The 17,050-nt window shown below is 40.4% G+C and overlaps 1 protein-coding gene across 1 annotated transcript; it reads right to left on the bottom strand.

Moving 5' to 3' along the window:
• Window positions 1-482: 482 nt before the first annotated feature.
• Window positions 483-16,735, bottom strand: LOC118796054 (carcinoembryonic antigen-related cell adhesion molecule 1-like). The gene is made up of 7 exons (XM_036554885.1): window positions 16,685-16,735; window positions 15,341-15,422; window positions 14,245-14,589; window positions 13,406-13,678; window positions 3,004-3,078; window positions 2,316-2,588; window positions 483-622 (listed from the first exon to the last, which is right to left on the bottom strand). The coding sequence occupies exons 1-7, from the start codon at window positions 16,727-16,729 to the stop codon at window positions 483-485; spliced, it is 1,233 nt and encodes a 410-aa protein (XP_036410778.1). The 5' UTR covers window positions 16,730-16,735.
• Between the last annotated feature and the right edge of the window lie 315 nt (window positions 16,736-17,050).

Here is a 17,050-nt window from a genome sequence, read left to right as displayed (position 1 = left end):
AAACTGACAAAGCCACAATGTGATTAGTAAAACAAGTTTTTAACACAAGGCAATCAAACACTGACAAAACAAAATCAACTATAACAGCCAAACAAAGGAACAAGAAATGAATTAATTCATGAAAGAAGTTTTTGCTGGACAAGGATGGAAAGAGGAGTGTAAAGATAACGCTAACTGTGAGATTGGGCTTTGAGTAGCCGAGTCAAACTACAGGAGATCAAAACATTAGACATGTATATAACTGTACAAGTTCTTATTTTAACATAAGCCTAACAATTGTAAATTAATCAAATCAGTTTCAAAAGGTAATTGTAATGGGAAGAATTAGTGTTGTACAAATCATGCATATGTATGAGATGTATTTAGACAAGATAAAATCAGCTAAGCGACTCACGATGCCAGTATTAAAAAATACTCATCTTGTTATTGAAGAGGGCCAGTCCATTAGATTTAAGGGGATGACAGCTCATTGGTTGTAATCCTCAGCTCGTTTTCCACCACAGGCTTCTGGGCTTGTCGCAAGAGTAGAGAGCCGTGCAGGGGAGATCCGTTGCCCGACTATCGCTGGGAAAACAAACGTGGTGTCCAGGTCCATTACTGGAGGTCTGCTCCTTCTGGTTTCCTTGCCAGACACACATTGTTGACATGGGGGGATGTCAAAGAGATCTGGTCGTCTCCGCATCCATGATACCCGTCTTTGCTGACAGCCTCCAACTTCGTGTTGGGTCACACTCATGCATAAGGGAAAGCACTTCTCATTATCCACAGCGTGGTCTTCTGGCATTCTTGCCAGACAGAAATGTCATTGAAGGAGGGGAATGCAGAAAGGACGCAGTCATCTTTGCATTCAATGACATAGCTGTCTTTACTGAGGGTGCGGGGTTTATTGTCCTGGAACTTGCTTCCAGAGCGGGTTGTGGATTCGTTATGGGATGTATTGGAAAGAGCATGGCTGTCCAGAAGTGAAGATGAGTTCAGCGTCGGTGGTCAAGGAGCCTTCCCCTTCCAGAGCTAGCTTAGTAAAAAATTTGGTGCATCTGTTTCAGGGGAAAAGGGGGGACATCAGACAAAGTACAAAGAAGAGTACAAAGAAGAGCTTTTTCATGTCTTCATTGATTACATGATTTCAAAATCTGCCTGACTGTGGATTAGTGAGAGGCTGAAGTCTTTAGAAATGCTTTTGTTGCCCTTTCCAGCCTTATGAGCCTCAACAGCTCTTCTTCTAAGGTCCTCTGATCAGGACACAGTTCATTTCAACAGATCTCTGCTGTGAAAAGCAGACTCAGTTGGTACTCAAGGTTGTGGGGTTTGTTATAGGGCAGGGCACCTGTAACCCACACTTTAATTTCAACTCATTGAATGGAACACCTGACTCCAATTACCCTAGCGGTTCATATACTTTTTCCAGCCTAGACTGTGATTGTTTAAACCATGTGTTCAATGAAGACAAGGAAAAAGTACATTGTTTTTGTGTTGTTTAATCAGGTTGTCTTTATCTATTATTTTGACTTACATGAAGATCAGACCACATATTAAGAACAATTAATGTAGGAATGCAGGTAATTCCAAATGGTTCGCAAACTTTTTTTTACAGCTACCCTATGGCTGTCAGGTACAATAAGGATTGATAATAATTACCTTGATTTGTTTCACTTTTACTTCTGTTACTTTTGTTCTTCTTGTAGAGACATATACCTGCTCCAGTGAGGAATAAGGTGAACAATATTCCACACAGGGCTGGAAACCATCTGTCCACTAAGAAAAAAATCAGAGCAAGGTGAACTAGTTACATACCAGTTTAAATCCAGTGCTTCATTTATAAACCTTACAGTTAGCTTTTAGATTATTTTAATGCATGTAAAATTATTCTTAAAATATATATTTTAAGAACAATTGAGTGTTACCTAACTTTTTCAATGTTCGAGAGATAAATCCATTATTAAATCGTCATCTATATTGGTGTTGCACATTGCGGCAACGAAACTTGTCTGGTGAAAAGAGGAAACTAAATATATCAATATCTATATTTGCATCATAAGGCTTTTTTCTGACTAAGGTCACATTCGCCTCTTCTCATCTTCATGCTATCTGTCCCTTTTTCATTAATTCTGACTTCTCAAGATACGTTTTGGAATCACAAGCTGATCCAGACCTTAGTTAAACTACAAATATCAACCCATCAAGACTAATATTTCCCACCCTTGACTGCAACACACACATCTTTTCTGGTGCTAGAGACTTAAACTTGTAATTGTCTGCTGTTCTAGCATCTTATCATTTACCTGCAGTTTCAATATGCACTCCTGCCACTTCACCTTTTGCTCCTTGGGTGGAGCACCCTTGCAGGGCCATAGGGTCACTGGAGGCTCTGCTCACAGGATTTTGGGCCGTACACCTGTATGTTACAGACTCAGCTTGAAGGAAGGAGTCCATCTCTATTGTCTGGCCAAAACGAATACAGCTCTCATTGCTACAAGGCGATAGTGTTTCCCAGCTGTAGGTCACTTCACTGCCCTGACTGCTGGAGCAGCTCAGACTGATGCTGTCCCTTTTACACTCAACTGTGATGTTGGGACTAGAGACAGGATCTACACAGGAAATAATGGAAAAATTACACATTAATAATACATTAAATGTATATTGCACAAAGAACACATTCTAACATACAGAAAAGTGACAATGTGGCAAGGGTTTCAAAACACAGTTCCAATGATCTCCAAACAGCATACTTACCAAAAACCTGCAGGTGAAAATCTGAGTATGTTGGTGGCCTAAAGTCTCCTGAGGTGTACTGTATTTGAATCTGATAAAGGCCAGAATCTGACAACCGCACTGTGTTCAGCCATATTGAGCCATTATCAGGTATGTGTACTCTATCCTTATATTGGATGTGAATGAAAGAGTCTTTTGTTTCAGAATACCATGTAACTATAGGAAAGGATCTAAAAATCAGCTCGACTCTATAACTGGGGTTCCCTTCAGGTGAGACAGGAAACAGGACACTCTCCCCCACTGTCACATTGGTGATGGAACCAGCAGCTGCCACTGCCAGCCCCTCACTCCCCCCACACAGGAACCCTGGAACACACAGAGATGGGGGTTATACACACTGGAACACACAGAGATGGGGGTTATACACACTGGAACACAGCACAGAGATGGGGGTTATACACACTGGAACACACATAGATGGGGGTTATCCATACTGGAACACAGCAGAGATGGGGAATATTCACAAACACTGACATGGGATTTATTAACTTAGAGATCTGAAGTGAAATCTCTGGACTCCCTCTCATCTATCTCTTCTTCTGAATTTCATGCTGTTACTGTCAGTCACCCCACTAGAATATGCACTGTTATTTACAGACCACCTCAGATCTGAAAGTTATCCCCCTCTACTTCTCTGACCAATAAATTGCCTCCTTGTCATTACCTCCTCCTCCACGACCAATCCCTGTGCCTCCCTCTGTCACTTATTGCCAAACGTAAGCAACATCTCACCTTCAGCTGTCTCTTCTGCAGTTCTCGCTTCTCCCCCGCCCCTGGATTCTTTCACCAAACTTTCTACTGATTATGTCTCATTTACCCTTCTCTCTCTCTGTCATCTTCCCTTGATTCTCTCTGTTCTCTTACTTCCAGACCGGCACGACCTACCCCACTGTGTCATTGGCTAACGGATTCATTCTCGCACCTCTCTGCTTTCTCTTCAAGTGTGATTTTTGATAAGTCTTCCTTTAATGAAACCATGATTCAAAACTCACTTTCCAACCCACAGAGTCTGTTTTCTACCTTCCCTTCCCTCAATCCTCCCTCTCTCCCCACCCCTTTCTGACCTCTCTGCATATGACTTTGCAGACCACTTCAACATTTGGAACTCCCTCCAGTCACCACAGCCCTCATCTCTCACCTCTTCCTCTTTTTCCTCGCTCCCACTCTCCACCCATCCTTTCTCTAAATTCTCTCCACTTCCAGATGTTGATGTTGCTCACATCACATTGACCTACCACCTGAATCCCATTCCCTCAGCTCTCCTGCAGACTGTCATTCCCAGCCTTCTACCATTCATCTCTGGTCTGATTAATTTCTCACTCTTCGAGGAGGCGCGAGTCACACCACTGCTGAAGAAAAGAACTCTGGACCCATCTGCTGTCCAGAACTATGGACCACTCCTTCCCTTTCTCTCTAAAATACTTTTAAGCATTGTGACTAACTATCTGCCTTTCTCTCCCAGAGCAACCTTCTTGACCTTTTTCAGTATGGCTTCAGAGCTGGTCATTCCAGAGTCTGCCTTATTCTCCATTACTTCAATCAGTCAGAGCATCCTCTCACTCCTCAGTCCTAATTCTTCTGGACCTTTCTGCAGTCTTTGATACAGTTCACAATGCTCTACTTCTGTCTACCCTAGCTGTGTTTGGGATCGCTGACACCACTCTTCTTTGGGATTGATTCTACCTCTTTGGACGCTCTTTCAGGATGTCCTGGAATGGTGGGTTGTCTAGACTCCACGGACTGCTTATGGGTGTCCCTCAAGGCTCTGTACTTGGCCCCCTCCTTTTCTCTCTTTACATGCAATCTCTTGGCTCTGTCATCTCCTCCCATGGCCGTTCACAACACTTCTATGCTGATGACCTTCAACTTTTCTTGTCTTTTCCGCTATCTGACAAACAGGTCTCTGCACGCATCTCAGCTTGCCTGAAGGACACTTCACAGTGGATAGTGGACCATCGCCTAAAGCTTAACCTGGCTAAGACTGAGATGCTTTACATCCCATCCAGGTCCTCCCCGTTTGAAGACTTCTCCCTCAGCCTAGACTCTAGAAGCCTTTTCACCAATAACACAGTCAAAAGCCTTGGCATAATACTTGATAGTCCTTCTCCTCTCAGGTTGCAGCAGTGAGTCGGGCATGCAGATTCTTTTTGTGAAGGATCCACCCCTACCTCATTATGTATTCTACACACCTCCTTGTTTAAGCCCTGGTCCTCTCACACCAGGACTACTGTAAATTCCTCTTTGCTTGTCTTCCTGTCTGTGCCATCAAACCTCTACAATTAATCCAGAATGCAGCTGCACAACTTGCCAATAATCTCCCTAAACATAGTCAAGTTACACCCCTCCTCACATCACTTTATTGGCTTCCTATTATTGCTCGCATCAAGTTCAAAACCCTGATGCTGGCATACAGTCCCCTCATACCTACAGTCAGTCTTTAAACCGTCTATTCCACTAAGATCACTACAGTCTGTAACAACGGGGCAACTGACTGTCCCATCCCGATAGTGTCGCTCCTCTCAGACACGATGCCTGTTTGTACTCGTCTCCCAGTGGTGGAATGAATTCCCTACGGGGGTCAGGACAGCAAAATCACTAATCACCATCCAACACAAACTCAAGAGCCACCTCTGCAGACTGCATCGCAGTTCCACCTCAATCCCCACCCCCTAGCACTCACTACTTGTATTATTTGCTGTTTATTTTACGTGTAGTATTCCAATGTGTTTTGAATTCTGTGACTGATGGTAGTATACTTGGCTTCCCTTGTCTAGTCAGGTTGCACAAGTTAACTTGTGGTAGGGCTTGACTAGCAATATGCTCACACTCACTGATCTGGGAGTGCTGTTAGCTTGGTTTTGACACTGTTGCTCATTCAACTTGAATGGATACACCTCTGTTCTTTTGTGCTGGAAGTCGCTCTGGATAAGAGTGTCTGCTAGGTGAATGCCATGTAATGCAATGAAATCACATGCCTAAATTTTGCCTTGAATACCTGTGTATTCAAGCTTTGTGAACCAAAATAAGATAATCTTGTGGATACTTTAACATCAGGTTCAGAAGCCCACAGCAGAACAAACTGGCTTTGTTCTACCAGGGATAGGGCTGGGTAGTTTGGCCAGAGTTCTCACCCTGGAGCTGACCAGGAGCCTGCAGTTTGGACGATGTCATCCAAGGAGCACAAACTCTACCATAGGGCACTGTGTGACTTGTAGTGTGAAAAATAGCCATTGGCTGCCTGCGACTGTGATTGCATTCATCTTGCTTCAATACTCCAGCACAAGGCCAGAGGTTGTCACAATGAGACGAGCCAAGTATACAATTTCTTTTCAAAATAGGCTTGTATAAAGGGTTAAAAAGCATTTTAAAATGTAAAAATTACCTATCATATGAAGGAGCACATTTATCCATCTTGATATTTTCAGACGTTGACTTTTCAGACCGTTCATCCTTTGCAATGGAAAAAACATCCTGCAAGAGAATAACAGTTAGCTGCCAGTCTACTCTCCTATCACCTGTCATCTATTGCCTAAATATTCACCTAAAGATACCATTACCAGAGAGGTGTCATTATGAAAGATAATACTATAAATATGTTCATAATCAGTATAAAATAATACAGAAAAAATATTTTCCCAAAATAACTGGAATTTGACATTTTTGATGTTTTGACATATTTCACCTGTATTAACACATTTCTGATGTAATTTTGTATTTCAGATTCATTCAGTAGTTAACTGGTGTCCAACCATATAATCACTGTATCTTCCTCTGCATTCTTGCCATAATAAAACGTCCCTTTAATTATTTGTCCCCTTAATTTTAATCAGTGTTCAATTTATAATGACTTGAATTCATTTTTCAAAATCCCTAACACCATGCAACAAAAGAAACATTTGTGAAAAAAGAGAAAAAATTGTAGAACAGCTGCATGCAAACTGTGTGTACCCAGCATGAGTACTTTTGCCAAAATCACACAAATACAACGTGCATCAGCATCAAACATGGGATACTTTTAATCCCTCGTTGTTGCCACTGTGGGCTCACTGACAAGCTGAGCATCAGAGTGAGTAGCTGTAACAGCACCCTGGTCTTTGAGCATCTTCTAAATCACTTTACAAACACTCTGCTCCAGATGAGCCTCCTGGCCCCTTTTCTGCACCTCTGAAACAGTATTCAGTGACAGGGATATTCTCACAGTGTATTCTGGAGCACAGGCTTCATTACCCAGTAGCTTTCCTGATTCTGCATAAAACTGGGAAATAGGCTGTGCCATCTTAACAAAATCAATTGACATGGTATGGAAAAGTGATATCAAGAGTTGTATTCAAATACTGATTTATCCCTGTATTTATTTTGATATTAATTTATTACAATCTGACAGCTTTTTACACTTCTTTCACACACTTCTGTGCATTGACATATGCAAAATAATTAAGTATCTATTATTTTTAGTTCTTTGTGGTCTTGTAGTAATATTCTGTCTCTGTTATGAAAAACTCAATATTTTACTACAGTCCATCAAAGATGGCAATACTTTACATCCTGCTCTTAACCTTCATTGGAAGGACCCATTCGCAATCTGTCCAGCTAATCAAGCACAATGTACAAGAAAGAATAATAGCCTACATATACAGCTGGGATGGATTATTAGGTCTTGTGTATTGTGGTTACTGTTGTGAAATGTGAATGTTTTATTAAATACATTAAAAATCAGGAAACAGTAACATTTCATACAGGGCTGATAGGAAGACATTTAATTGTTCAGTTAGAAAAATCAAATAAGGACATGTAACACAGAAAGATGAAGCTTGGAATGGGTGAATGTTTTGTGATACACCAGTCACCTCATGGTCAAATATACAAAGACATTTAACATTAGTCTCTGTACATAATAAAAACAGGCGCAGTTCCACTACAGCCAAGAGTAGCTACATTTTACTTCTGTATAGACTACTACAGAACCTGTTCGTTGTTGCCAACCAGAGGTGGAAAACTCGTTTGAAAAGCTTCGCTGAAATTTGTGGTTCCCAGAGGTCAAGGCATGTCTGCGGATGATGTGTGCTGCAGAGTAGTTGGCAACAGAGGTGGAAAACCCCGGCTTCAGAAAGTAAAGGTCCTGCCGCGTATTTGTCCCACCCATGCACTACACCACCTGAATTTAATTAGCACAACTCTTCGGCCAGGTAGAGGAGCTAATTAGTGAAATCACCTTGTTTAGTGAATGGCTAGAACAAATACATGGTAGGACTTTTACTCTCTGAAGCCGGGGTTTTCCACCTCTGTTCCACCTCCACACATCATCCGCAGACATGCCTTGACCTCTGGGAACCACAAATTTCAGCGAAGCTTTTCAAACGATGCATTTACTCGTTTTCTCTTAGCCTCGCTTGTGAACTTGATGTTGCTCTGGTGGTGTTTATATTTATGTATAGAAACGGTAGCTTTCCCTGTTATACTCTCTTGCTATGGTGTTGAATACTCTCAATCTCTCTAGTTTCACAATGGTGCTCGTTTACATTTAGTTTTTTGAAGTTATAGTGCATTGCCTTTATTTCTTCTACAATGCAGAGAACGCTTAAAAAGAACAATAAAGTAGCAAAGGATTTGATTTAATTGTAAAAGACACATAAACACGTACTTACAAGTGAAATTATGCCTGCACCTGCGTTTCAAATCTTCCCGCTTCTGTTGCTGTTTTCTTACTTTCATTTCACTCAGCCAATCAGCGAGTGAAATAAACATTGTAGTATTTTTTAAAGTAACCGTGTCAGAGTTTTTTTTTTTTTTCAACGGAAGAAATTAACGTCCCGGGCTGGTGGAGGACAATTTCATCTTCATATCCCGGGCGCATGTTCATTCATACACGGGAATGAAATAATGTAGCTTAACCAACGAAACACAAATGGATCCCAGAAACTCTGCTCACACGTTTCGGAGAAGAGAGATTCTCATCATTATCAAGGTGGTTTTTCTCCTCTCCCCTCGTGCTTAGTGTGTGCAATTCATATAGCAGCTCGGAGTGATTATGGTCTCTGTGTCTGGTGATTTTTTCCAAAAGCATTATCGAGCCAACAAACATGCTAGATGTAAAAACTTATTGGGAAGTACACACACTTGAGTCTGCATGTTTCACAAACAATGAAACGCTCACGCGCACAAAGGAAGGAAAGCATAACCTTCCACTGGGCAACCTGCAAGCATATGCATTGTCATGTTGGAATTAATTTAAAATTACAGTGAAAACAATCTCTTCCAATCAGTTGGTAACTGTAAAAAAAAAAAAAAATCTGAACCAGATTGGATATGCATCCACGGATTTAGAGTGAACAAGACAGAAATGGAACTGGCTTGAGACAACAAAATTTATAGTTCAGTGTAGGGGGCGTAATTTACTAAAGGACTAATTGTAAGTATATAAATGATATAAATGAAATCCACTTTTCTCACTTTTATTACTACTTTTATTTTATCACATTATCACATTTAGTGATTCTCATATGCTTATATTCACTTTAAGACGGACATACAAACCTCCCACTGCAACAAACCTCCCGCTGCAACTCCCCCATTTTGTGCCATTTGCCATTCCTTAGTAGGCATAAAAACACTCCAACTACAACATATTACACAGGCAGCAATGGTAATTTTATCTGATGTAATCAATCAGGGTCTTTGACCCCTTTACACGTATGTCTATTGGGTCAATTGTATCTGTACTTTTAGGGTTCTGGGAGGTACACACATACACATGTATATTATGAGCTTAGAGGACAACGATCATGCAATCATGTGACATTAGTCCACATTATCATATTGCAAATGAGGAAAGTCATTCCCCGCATAGCTCCCTTCATGAAAAACAGTTTGGAGGCAAGACTTGAGTTTATGTAATGATAAATTCTGTCACATGCTGCAAAGAATCTGGGGATATGAGGTGAATTTCACACATGGACAGTCATTCCATCACCACTGTAACATACTGGTTATGAAGAAGCTGGTAACAGTTTACAGTGTACAGTATGCACTGCACATATGGTACACTAGGGCAGGGTTCAAACTCAGGCTGTGGAATCAATTTGTACTCAAGGCAAGAGCTTTAACTGTTGAGTTCTATGAACATACAGGCAGCAAACAAGTGTTAACTGTTAACATATTAGCCTTATTTATCTATAAGCTTATATGCAACTTTGAGCATTAATATTCAAAATTATCAGCTATAACATACAATATCCTTCAACTATACAAAACATCTTCATGTTTTTTCTTTAAACATTTTAACACATTAAAATTATACTGACAACAGATCAATATGGACTGATTATAGCCACAACAATTATTAAGCTAATACAAATGAAATAATTGATTACCTGAACTAAAAATGACACCCTGAAACAGCTCTCTAGAATGATATGAATGGAAACTAAAAGGGAGGCATGAGTCAGTGTCATTTCTGAGTAAAACAAACATGTTTTCTAACACAAATGAAATCACTGTGGTACTGTATTTTACAATAAGTCAGAACATAAGTCAGTACTGCACATTGAACTGTCTTTTTATGATAAAATAAAGTGCCAATCTGCACTGTACACAGACAAAATGAATATTGATATTGTTTGGAGGCCAACAATATCAATATTTATTTGTCTCAATGAAATGAAACAAAAGAATAATTAATTAAAAATACAGTGTACTCCCTCTGAGAAAAAAAAACTACTACTACTAAGAAACAACTGCATACAGGGATCAAAAACACTGGGACAGAATCACTCCAATATGAGCTGACTGTTACCCACACGCTCACAGCCTGTTAGTCACTACTGAGGTACAGAGTGACTGTTTTGCTTCCATTTGCTACTAAAAATTCTTTTGTGCTAATAAAATTTTGCATACAGTAACACTTGAGCGAGAAGCTGAGAACAAGTAAATAACATATCTAACTTCCAGAGCAATGTGCAAAAGTGCATAAAAGAAGGCTGGGCAAAGAGCAGATAATGCTATCAATGCAACAGTGGGAGCTGTAACATTACATGCTACATTCTGTTATCATACTAGGTGCAAGAGAAAGCTTGAGGATGTAGCAGTGTACATGAATATAGTATGAATGTTCTGACTTTAGGATTAATTGTACCAAGATGCAGTTTGAACAGGTGAGTTTTAAGTCTTGTGGCAGCAGATAGTCAGTGATCCAGAAGTGCTGACTGTTGTGGGGAGCTCATTGCACCAGTAGGGGGCCAGAGTAGAGAACAGAATAGTCCAAGAAGAAGGTCCCTTTTCCAGAGGGATGCCAAGGTGACCACAGGTTACGGAGCAGAGTGGTCTGGCATGGGTGTAGAGCTTGATAATGGATTGAAGGTAAGAGGCTGCGGTTCCTTTTGCTGCTCCCTGGCTGGAATTTGTCTTTTATTCTGGCCACAGCTGGTAACCAGTGAAGGGAGATGATACACCCCCACCATGCTGCTAGCTTTTCAGTTTGCTCACAAAAGACAACATACATTCACACTTGCCTTATCAGGACAATGCACCATGGGAAATGTATTTCAGGGTTGCATTTCTCTGTTAGGCTACAGCAGTAAAAAACTAAATTCCTGTCTATCATTGTTGATGTGACAGTGAAGCTGAGCTGAACAACTGCAAGTAATTAATTGGCTGAGCTGGTGGCTGTCAGCCGCCATTAATGAATGAGCATACATGGGCAAATTAACACATTTCCCCTGTGTTAATAGTGTAATATCACCAAGAGAAGAGTCACACACATCAAAAAGAGCCTGCTTGAAGGATGAGACTCCACACCCCACCTCTTCAAAATCAAACCCTTAAGAAACTCACCCCAATACCTTGATATCTAACATTAAGCCGATGGTCTCAAATCCTGGGTCATCTAAAATGTATTCCTTTAACCCTTGTAATGTGTTAGAAAGCTGCTCACATCTTTTGTGTTAGCGGGTCAAATCTAACCCATGACTTAACTCAGCCCAAAATACTCAAAGAACAATGATAATCATCCAGTTTTTCACCTCACAGCTAACTTGTTATGCATTGATATCCATGTAAACACTGTTTTAAATGTTATTTTTTGGCCCCATGGACCTTTCATCTTACAATATATTACTCGTTTGCATTTAAAAAATGTTTAAATTCACTCACATTTATTTTTAACGTAATATTATTAACCATAGTGACATCTGTTGTGTTACAGGTCAAAACTGACTCGCACAGATTTATGTACGGAAAGAGATAAAAAATCCTTTCTTTTTCACAAAACCAAACTTTATTTTGCTCAAAATTGCAAATGTAAATAGAACAAGACAAGATGTGTGTGTGTGTGTGGATGTGTTTACATGCATGAATCACAGTATGTGATTTAGTGTGCTCCTTACAGATATGTTTCCCACATGTGAGGCAAGTGGTACTGGTTTTTCTGTCCTTGTTGGCAGGGCAGGTCTGGCACCTCTTTTTCTTGATCCCCCTGGCATCCCCTGGTTGGTTCCTTGTGCGGGTTGCTGGTATGGGTGTAGCCTGAAGCTCTCTCACTAAATTGACAGAGGCTTGGGTTCGGGGCAGCCACTGCGTCGTTCAATGTGGGGATTCACCAGAGACCTCCCCAGCTCCTCCCAAAAAAGCCTCCTCTTGTAGGGTTTTCCAGTGTTCCATCCAGGATTTATTTTAGTCCACACTACAAATGCACTGTATGCAGAGACATCCAATATACTGTAAAAGACAGCCATTGGCACCTTTTGGTCTTCCGTTTGCATGTGTGTGTGGCAGTGACCTTGTCTAGATTGTCAACTCCTCCTTTGTTTTTGTTGTAATCCAGGATAATATCTGGCTTTTTGTCTTCCCTACTGCTCACAGCAGCATTCTTGTGGAGAGTGGACATCACAATGACATTTTTGTTTTTTTCTGGGACAGTATGACACAATTGTCTCAAAGCAAATGAGACACTATAAGGGAAGACTCCCTTTGTCACAGGGAACTATAGTCTCAAAGGTTTTTTTTTTACCAATAATATGTTTCTTTCTACATTGCTTCACTGGTTCCAAAAGGTTTCAAATTCAAATGTACCACAGTTATATCAATTATATATAACTTTTCATGAAATAAACAAGTTTATAACTCTACCCTTTTGTGCTACTGAATCTTTGAGCTTCTTAGCATCAGAGCTATCGTCACAAAAAGGCAGCATACTGTTTTAGTGCAGGTGATGATTCCTCTTCTGTGTTAGGTGATTCAGTGCCCCTAAAATAATACACATTTTATAAATTAGTATTCCTTGCTATTGAACATGCAGAAAAATAAAACAAATTCCACATAATGTGTGTATAAGTTGTAATTGGGCTGGTGATAATTACCTTGGTCTTTTCCTTTTTCCTGTTACTTTCTTCCACATGTAGAAACATGTCAGTGTGCTAATGAACAATAACATGGCACACAGAACTGCAATCCATATACCACCTGAGAGACAAGTCATGGGTCAGTCATAGCCCTGTTCATGCCCTGTACATCACTGACTTCCATCTGTGTAGTGATTTCTGAAGACTGCAATTACCTGGTGTTTCTATTATTTCTTAACATATACAGTTTACCAGTAATTACAATGTATCTCCCTTCCCTAGCAGGTATCTGACTTCACCTTTTGGTCCTTGGACTGGGCACACTGCCAGGTCCACAGGGTCACTGGAGGCTCTGCTCACAGGATTCTTGGCCGTACACCTGTATGTTATGGACTCAGACAGAAGTGTGGAGTAACATTCCATCCTTTGGCCCAGATGCACACAGCTGTCATTCCCATAAGGGGACAGTGTTTCCCAGCTGTAGGTCACTTCACTGCCCTGACTGCTGAAGCAGCTCAGACTGATGTTGTTCCCCAGACACTCAACTGTGATGCTGGGACTAGATACAGGCTCTGCAATGGAAATGGAGGAAAAATATATGTAACACATGCAAATACAGTACAAAAATACACTCCAACATGTAGTAATAATATGTAGCATGTGTTTCATGATATATCTATCTAATACTGCCAAAGATTTACACATCAGAACACCACTAATATCTGCTAATATATACAATATACAGTATGTATTTACATGCATATATATTGCTAATTTACATCACTGTTACGTATCAGCAGTTAATGTTCAATTTTAATCAATTAATCAATTACAAGTAACAGTGAATCATCATCCAACCCCATGAGGGAGTCCTTGCAGTTTACATTTACATTTATTTATTTAGCAGACGCTTTTATCCAAAGTGACTTACAAAAAGTGCATACAGCAAGTATAGCAAGTATAGCGACAGTTATGATTTGAAAATTGAAGGTCACATTCCATCCACTGGTAATAAAATTATTATTACCATTAATAAAACAACTGAATACAATTTGTACAGTTATGACCAACATACTATGAGTATAGTACAGTAGCAAAAAATACCTACAGATAAAAGACCAGCCTTCTGCATACTCACCAAAAACCTGCAGGTGAAAATCTGAGTATGTTGGTGGCCTAAGATCTCCTGAGATGTACTGTATTTTAATCTGATAAAGGCCGGAATCTGACAGCCGTACTGTGTTCAGCCATACTGAGCCAGCATCACGGATGCTGATTCTGTTCTTATATTGGTTGTGAACATAAGAGTCGTTTGTTTCAGAATACCATGTAACTATAGGAATGGATCTAAAAATCAGGTTGACGCAGTAGCTGTGCTCCCCCTCAGGTGAGACAGGAAACAGGACGCTCTCCCCCACTGTCACACTGGTGATGGAACCAGCAGCTGCCACTGCCAGCCCCTCACTCCCCCCACACAGGAACCCTGGAACACACAGAGATGGGGGTTATACACACTGGAGCAAAGCACAGAAATGGGGGTTATTTACAGTGGAATACAACAGAGATGGGCAATATTCACAAACACAGACATGGGGTTTATTCACTGAGAGCGTTGAAGAGTCTATCTCTTACCTTGTATTGTGCACGTTTTTGTCTAGGTAGTATAGCAGTCCTTTATTGTCCCTGTGATTGTATTTGATATATGTAATCCTAGATCAGGTTAGTTGGCCCACTACACCGACCTTGCACTCAACTTCAGCACTATCTGCATTGTATGACCTGTGCACATCCTGTCCTTGTGCCTGTTTGCCCACTATATGCACTTTTGTACGTCGCTTTGGATAAAAGCGTCTGCTAAATGAATAAATGTAAATGTGAAGTGAAATCTCATGCTGACATTTTACATTGCATGTATTCAAGCTATGTGAGCCAAAATAATAATTATAATAGCAATGTTGTGTATTCTTTAATATCTAAAAATTGTCCAGTGAAAAACAGCTGACCTTAACCAGAAGCCCACAGAAGAAACTGGCTTTGTTCTACCAGGGATAAGGGTGGGTAGGGTGGCCAGAGATGTCATCCTGCAACTGACCAGATGTGGATGATGTCCCATTCTACTGTAGTGCACTGTGTGACTAGTGTGAAAGATAGCCATTGGCTGCCTGTGAATGTGTTGGAGGATTGGATTCATCTTGCTTCAGGGTTAAAAAGCATTTTAAAACATAAAAAATTACCTGTCATAAGAAGGAGGATGTTTACCCGTCTTGATATTTTCAGACATTGACTTTTCAGACTGCTCATGATGGAGAAAATATCCTGCAAGGAAATAACAGTTAACTGCCAACTCACACTCTCCTTCTACCACCTAAATATTCACCATGTGACACCAGTAGCTCCTTACCATAGACGCTTCATTATGAATATAATAACTACACAAATGTTCATGATCACTATGAAATAATACAGAAAATATTATTTTTCCAAATTAATAAGTGGACTTTGACATTTTGAAATTTTGAGATATTTCATCTCCATTAAAATAAATTTCTGCTGTTATTTTGTATTTCATATTTAGCGACTAGTTAACTGGTACCCAACAGTATGATCACTGCATCTTCTTCTGCATACTTCATTTCTTAAGTCTTTTTGACTGCCCCTAACGTCATGCAACAAAATTGTAGACACTTATGTGCAAACTGGGTGTACCCAACATGAGTACATTTCCCAAAATGTAACAATCACACAAATACACAGTGCATCAACATCACATAAGGGATACTTCAGTCCCTCATCGCTGCCACTGTGGACTCACTGACAAGCTGAGCATAAGAGCAATTAGCTGTAACAGCACCCGGGTCTTTGAGCATCTTTTAAATCACTTTACAAACACTCTGCTCCAGATGAGCCTCCTGGCCCTCCCTCTGTGCCTCTTCAGCGGCATTTAGTGACAGGGATATTCTCACAGCCTTATTCGGCAGCACACGCTGTATTACATTGTAGCTCACCTGATTTCCTGCTGATTCCCATCTTTCATAGACAGGAAATTACACAAAGTCGGCATAAAATTGGGAAATTGGCTGTGCCACCTTAAAAACATTACTAGGGAGATGGTATGGAAAAGTGATTTCAACAGCTGTATTCAAATACAACTACAATTCAAACGATGCGCTTACTCGTCGACAATCCGCGGTTTAAACAGCCAAATTTGCCCTGCTGGTGTTGATGAGAGAAACGTTAGATTTCCTTGTGTTATACTGTTGTTATGGTGCTGATTCCTGTCCCTCTCTCTAGTTTTGTTATTTCAAAGTTTGGTTTTGTTGCCACTAAACTGAACTGTCTATTTTCTGCATTTATTGCGTATTTCCAGTTTCATACATGTTCGGATGACCGAAGTGTTCGTAACTCAGAGGTTCGGATATTTCAGATGCTATTGTATTGCGTTCATCTTTTGTACAATGCAGAGAACGTTTACAAAGAACAAGAAGTTTTGACACAATATCAGTCGTATACTTATCAAAAACTTTAAGAGGAGCAAAGGATTTCATTTAACTGTAAGAGAAAGATGAACATATGCTTACAAGTAATGTCATTCCTCTGCATCTGCAATTGAATCTGCCCACCATCAGGTATGAAGCATTCCTGTTACCTTATTTTCGTTTTACCCAGCCAATCAGTGTCTGTTATTCTTTAAAAATGTAACGTGTTAAAGTTCCTTCCCAGGGGCGTGTCTACAGGGGTGACATGGTGGCACTGCCCACCCAAAAGGGTCGTTTGCCCACCCTATGAAAATACAGGGGGTGGCCAAGGCTACTTCAGGGGGTCCATAGACCATGACATAAAATTAGTGTGTAACCCTAACCTGGCATCTAAGGAGCATGAATGAATCCTATGATTGCTGATTAGAGGTAGAAGTGATAATTCACTTAACCCTTAACACTTAACGT

This window comes from Megalops cyprinoides, chromosome 20 (genome assembly GCF_013368585.1).
Source record: "Megalops cyprinoides isolate fMegCyp1 chromosome 20, fMegCyp1.pri, whole genome shotgun sequence".
NCBI classification, from domain to species: Eukaryota; Metazoa; Chordata; class Actinopteri; order Elopiformes; family Megalopidae; genus Megalops; species Megalops cyprinoides.
This window is presented reverse-complemented; position numbering and strand designations above follow the sequence as displayed.